At 45.4% G+C, this 4,066-nt stretch overlaps 1 protein-coding gene across 6 annotated transcripts in view; it reads right to left on the bottom strand.

Annotated features, from left to right (window-relative positions):
• The window catches only part of Znf2 (zinc finger protein 2), an 11,535-nt gene extending 9,748 nt beyond the window's left edge, over positions 1–1,787 (bottom strand). For 3 of the 6 annotated variants that reach the window (XM_029561148.1, XM_029561150.1, XM_029561149.1), the window contains exon 1: positions 1,627–1,787. In XM_029561148.1, coding sequence (XP_029417008.1) covers positions 1,627–1,730 — 104 coding nt within the window. In that variant the 5' untranslated portion in view covers positions 1,731–1,787. Of the gene's footprint in view, positions 1–1,045; positions 1,240–1,475 lie in introns of all 6 variants that reach the window. The other 3 variants (XM_008828180.3, XM_008828182.3, XM_008828181.3) reach the window with 3 other exon arrangements.
• Between the last annotated feature and the right edge of the window lie 2,279 nt (positions 1,788–4,066).

Genomic DNA, 4,066 nt, shown 5'->3' with positions numbered 1-4,066 from the left:
AAACAGGGGGGGGGGGGGGTTCATCGTGAGATCACTGGGACATGTAGAAAGGGTTTTCAAACATAGATACTCTTTGACCAGTCAATTTTCTTCTGGGATTCTAGGAACTTATCCTAGGAATATGAGAGAATAGCTATAAAGCTTTTAATTAATCATCATTAACACATAGGCTTTATTGAAGGTTTTAATTAATCATCATTAACACATAGGCTTTATTGAGGGCTATGTGCCAGCTAACTTCCCAAGCACATTGCATATATCATTACATTTAATCTTTAAATAATGAATTACATTTTTTCAATATCCTAAGCATCTAAAATAGGAAATTTGATTAAATAATTTATGTTTTGTTGTTTAACCACACAGTGGAGTACTATTAAACAAACTTGCTCCTTATGAAGCACTATGCTAAGTGCGTCTTACAAAGACAATTTAATTCCATCTCCATAAATCAATAAGGGAGCTACTATTTCAAAGCAATTAGGAAATTCAGGCTTTGTAAGACAAGGAGGTAGAATTTGAACTCTGTCGGTCTGGCAGCTTTTAATTCTATGCTAAAATGATTTATTTTCATAGAAAGATAGCCACAAAGATAAGTAGACCAATGGACTAAAACAGACTATCCCGTAACATATCCCCTAAGCTTTTAGGGAAGCTTGATGTTGAAGTTGCCAGGAGGGAGGGGAACCCAGCAGGTGACACACTCCAGTACTTGCAAGGCTGAGGCAAGAGGTTTGCAAGGCCAGGGTAGGCTACACAGTAAATCCGTCTCGATACGTTTTGATACAAAACGTATCATAAACCACTAGGGAAACCGTCACTGGTGATAAACTGCAATCGACTTCAATGGAATAACAAGTTGTGATCGTACAGCTTTCTAAGAGTATGAAGATTACAGATGGTCCTGACTTGTGATGGTTCAACTCACAACTGTTCGACTTTATGATGGAGAGAGTGTGACCTCTAAAGAAATTGTTCCCATATACTTTTTATTTGTGTTGTTCTCTGATAAGACCCACACAATACCCTGCTTGGTGGGTCTTACCCTCTAAGCCTTGGCCGGTCTCGGCGTATGTTTCTTCATCTTCGTCTCCCACTTCCTTGACAAGTGCATTCCTTGACAAGCACTCCGGTCAAAATCACCTTCTCAAATCTGCCTACAGCCACCTGCCATTTCCTTTTGGATTTTCTTCACCTCAAATCCTGCCTCCTCCAAAAATGATCCCCGGCAGCAAAGAGCTGAAAGACGCAAGATGCACGTTCTGGGGAGAGGGTGGGGCTAGAGTGGGCGGGCCCCTGGATTCGGGGTCCATTCCGCCCACGTTCACGAAGCACTTATTACGGGAAAAAGGAACCCACGGAACGGAGGACGACAGGAAGACCCCGGGCCTCCAGGTTGAAAGTACAGGATCTGACACGGCGCCTGCACCCCACGGAACCCACGCACACCCAGCGGGGACGACTTTCCGCCGCACCTTTCGCAGCGGGAGGTCGCCACACACTGTAGGCTGGCTCGGCCGGGTCACTCCATCCTGCTCCCACAGGGCCTTCCCCAAGCCCCCAGAGTTCCTGTCTCTCCGCCGTTGCGTCCACTGGGCTCCTCGAAGACAGACGCACAACCCTCACCTCCGGCACAGAGTGCTGGAAACCCGGGAACGCCGCACCGCCTCAGGCCGGGAAAGCAGCGCGCTTGCGCGCGCAGGTCTTCGCCATCGGAGCTGCCAATCCATGCACCACCTTCACGAGGACTTCATTTCCCAGAAGTCTTGGCGGGCAGCGCGCTTTAAGATGACGTGTGTAATCTGCATAAGCGTGTACTCAGTAGTGGCGGGGCTGGAGGAGTTAAAAGCAGGCTGTGTGCCTTCTCTGAAGCACGGGGAGGAAGCAGTGATGAATCTCGGAGAGACCTGTTGTTAGCTGGAAGAGAGGCGTGGGCGGCGGAGGTGGGAGAAGGGTCCTAAAGACAGCACAAGTTCTATTTCCTGTTCGTTTCCGGCTTGCCAGCTTGCCCGATATGTTCTGAAACTCAGGCGCTAGCTTTCATTGTGAAACAAACCGGTAAAAATAACAGGATGTCTTGTTTAATCTTAGCTCGCTGGGGACATGTCATCTCCGTCAACCCGTCTGGGTCTTGAGGTCATGAACAGTTGCAAAAACAACTTCTGGTTCCAACCTGTTTCGACCGGGAACATGGCAAAATGCAGCAAGTGAAGATGAAAGGCGGTAAGGTCTCTCTTGCGAGTGTATTTGTAGTAAACCTGCTTACTATTGCTGTCTTTGCATCTTTTTGAATTCTCCTCCGTGAGGACATAAGAACCCAGAAAACCTTCATAACATCGGATCTGATTCTTAGCAGACGTAAAATGGTGTCTCCTTCACTAGAAGATTGAAGCATCTGGTACCTTGCCAACCACTTTTCATTTTATCCACTCATTTTGCAAGAGCCATACATTCTTGCCATACGTGTGTACCTTCCCTCATCAAGACTAATGATTGGGACTATTTTCTGCTTTCTGAGATATTTTGAGAATACGGAGTCTGCTCCCGCTGACTGCACTGTCCACGTAGGCTTTTCCTTCTAACTTGCTGGGACAGATACTCTCAGACTTGGGTAGTGTACTAAACTTAATGCCTTCTTCTGCATTCCTTTGGACCAGAGTTCCCAGTTTTTAATTTGCCTTTTAGTGGACCACCCCTGAGGGACCAGCCCAGCAGCGTAACTGGACTGTCTTCCCTCAAGAATACTAAGGGTCAGACTCTGGCCTTGACCTTGGGGGAATTTACACTCAGCTCTGGAACTACAATCCAATATGTGGATGACCTCCTTTGTACCACTTCAGAGGAACCAGCCAAATAAAAGGCTACATAAACTTTATAAAGTTTGTATCTCAAAAAGGATATGTAGTTTGTAGAGAAAAGGCTCAACTTACAGACAAAAGTTCAACTACTGAGGCTTCATTTTGACTCCAGGACGTCCGGCCTTGTCATTATTGTAGCTTAATCTATTTGCCTTCTCCCTGAGAGACATTAGGCCTTCCTGGGACTAACTGGATACCAGACACTATGAATCCTGGCATATGGGAAAATAGCCAAGCCACTGTATGTGAAACTAGAGGAGGGTCCTGCATGCCTTTCAAGGTTAAGGGAACTGAGAAACAATCTTTGACAGGCTTAAAAAAGCCCTCATGGAGGCCCCAGCACTGTAATTCCCAAGAGGAATAGGCTTTTTTTTTTTTTTTTTTTTTTTTTTAGATAGTTGAGACAGGGTCTTTCTGTAGCCCCAGTTGGCCTGGTACTCTCCCAAAGAGAAAAGGGTTTTTTTTTTTTTTTTTTTTTTTTTAGATAGGGTCTCCTTGTAGCCCCAGCTGTCTGCGAACTCACTATGTAGACCAGGCTGGCCTCGAACGCACAAAGATCCACCTGCCTCTGCTTCCCAAGTGTTGGGATTAAAGGCGTGTGCCACCACGCCTGGCTAAAAGCTTTTTTAATTGTACTAAAAAGTGGGATTGCTCAGAGTAGTCACTAAGCCATTGTAACCTCACAGTTTATAGCATACCTATCTAAACAACTGAACCCAGTCACCTAAGATGGCCCCGTACCTCCAGGGACTCACAGCAACTTCTGCTGGCTAAGGAGCCTTCAAAATTACTTCTCTACCTCCTGCCACCTACCTAGGATCTTGGGGATCTCTTTGGGGATCAAGTGGACTCCTCCAATATCAGTCCCTTTTCATAGAAAATCCCAAAATTACCCTTCAAAGATGTACATTTTTTCCAAACTCAGCCATCTTTGTACTGCTGCTGGAGAACAAATCACACTGTCTTTGATACTGTTTATGGGTTCTTTCATTTACTGAGTTCCCATAGCCCAGTCTTCATCAAACTATAGAACTGACTGCATTTGTTTTATAGATGGAATTTCTTTTGTATTAGAAGGGAAATGCAGAATGGGTTATGTTGTCTTATCTTAAGAGCACTATCAAAGTGAAATTTCTCCCACAGGGGATCTCTCCCCAACTGACTGAGATTATAGCCTGACCTGAGCACTAGAATTGACAGAAAAAAAG

Source organism: Nannospalax galili, unplaced genomic scaffold, assembly GCF_000622305.1.
Source record: "Nannospalax galili isolate Female #2095 unplaced genomic scaffold, S.galili_v1.0 scaffold1513, whole genome shotgun sequence".
Classification (NCBI taxonomy): Eukaryota; Metazoa; Chordata; class Mammalia; order Rodentia; family Spalacidae; genus Nannospalax; species Nannospalax galili.
The sequence above is the reverse complement of the archived record's forward strand: the minus strand, read 5'-3'. Positions and strand labels throughout refer to the sequence as shown.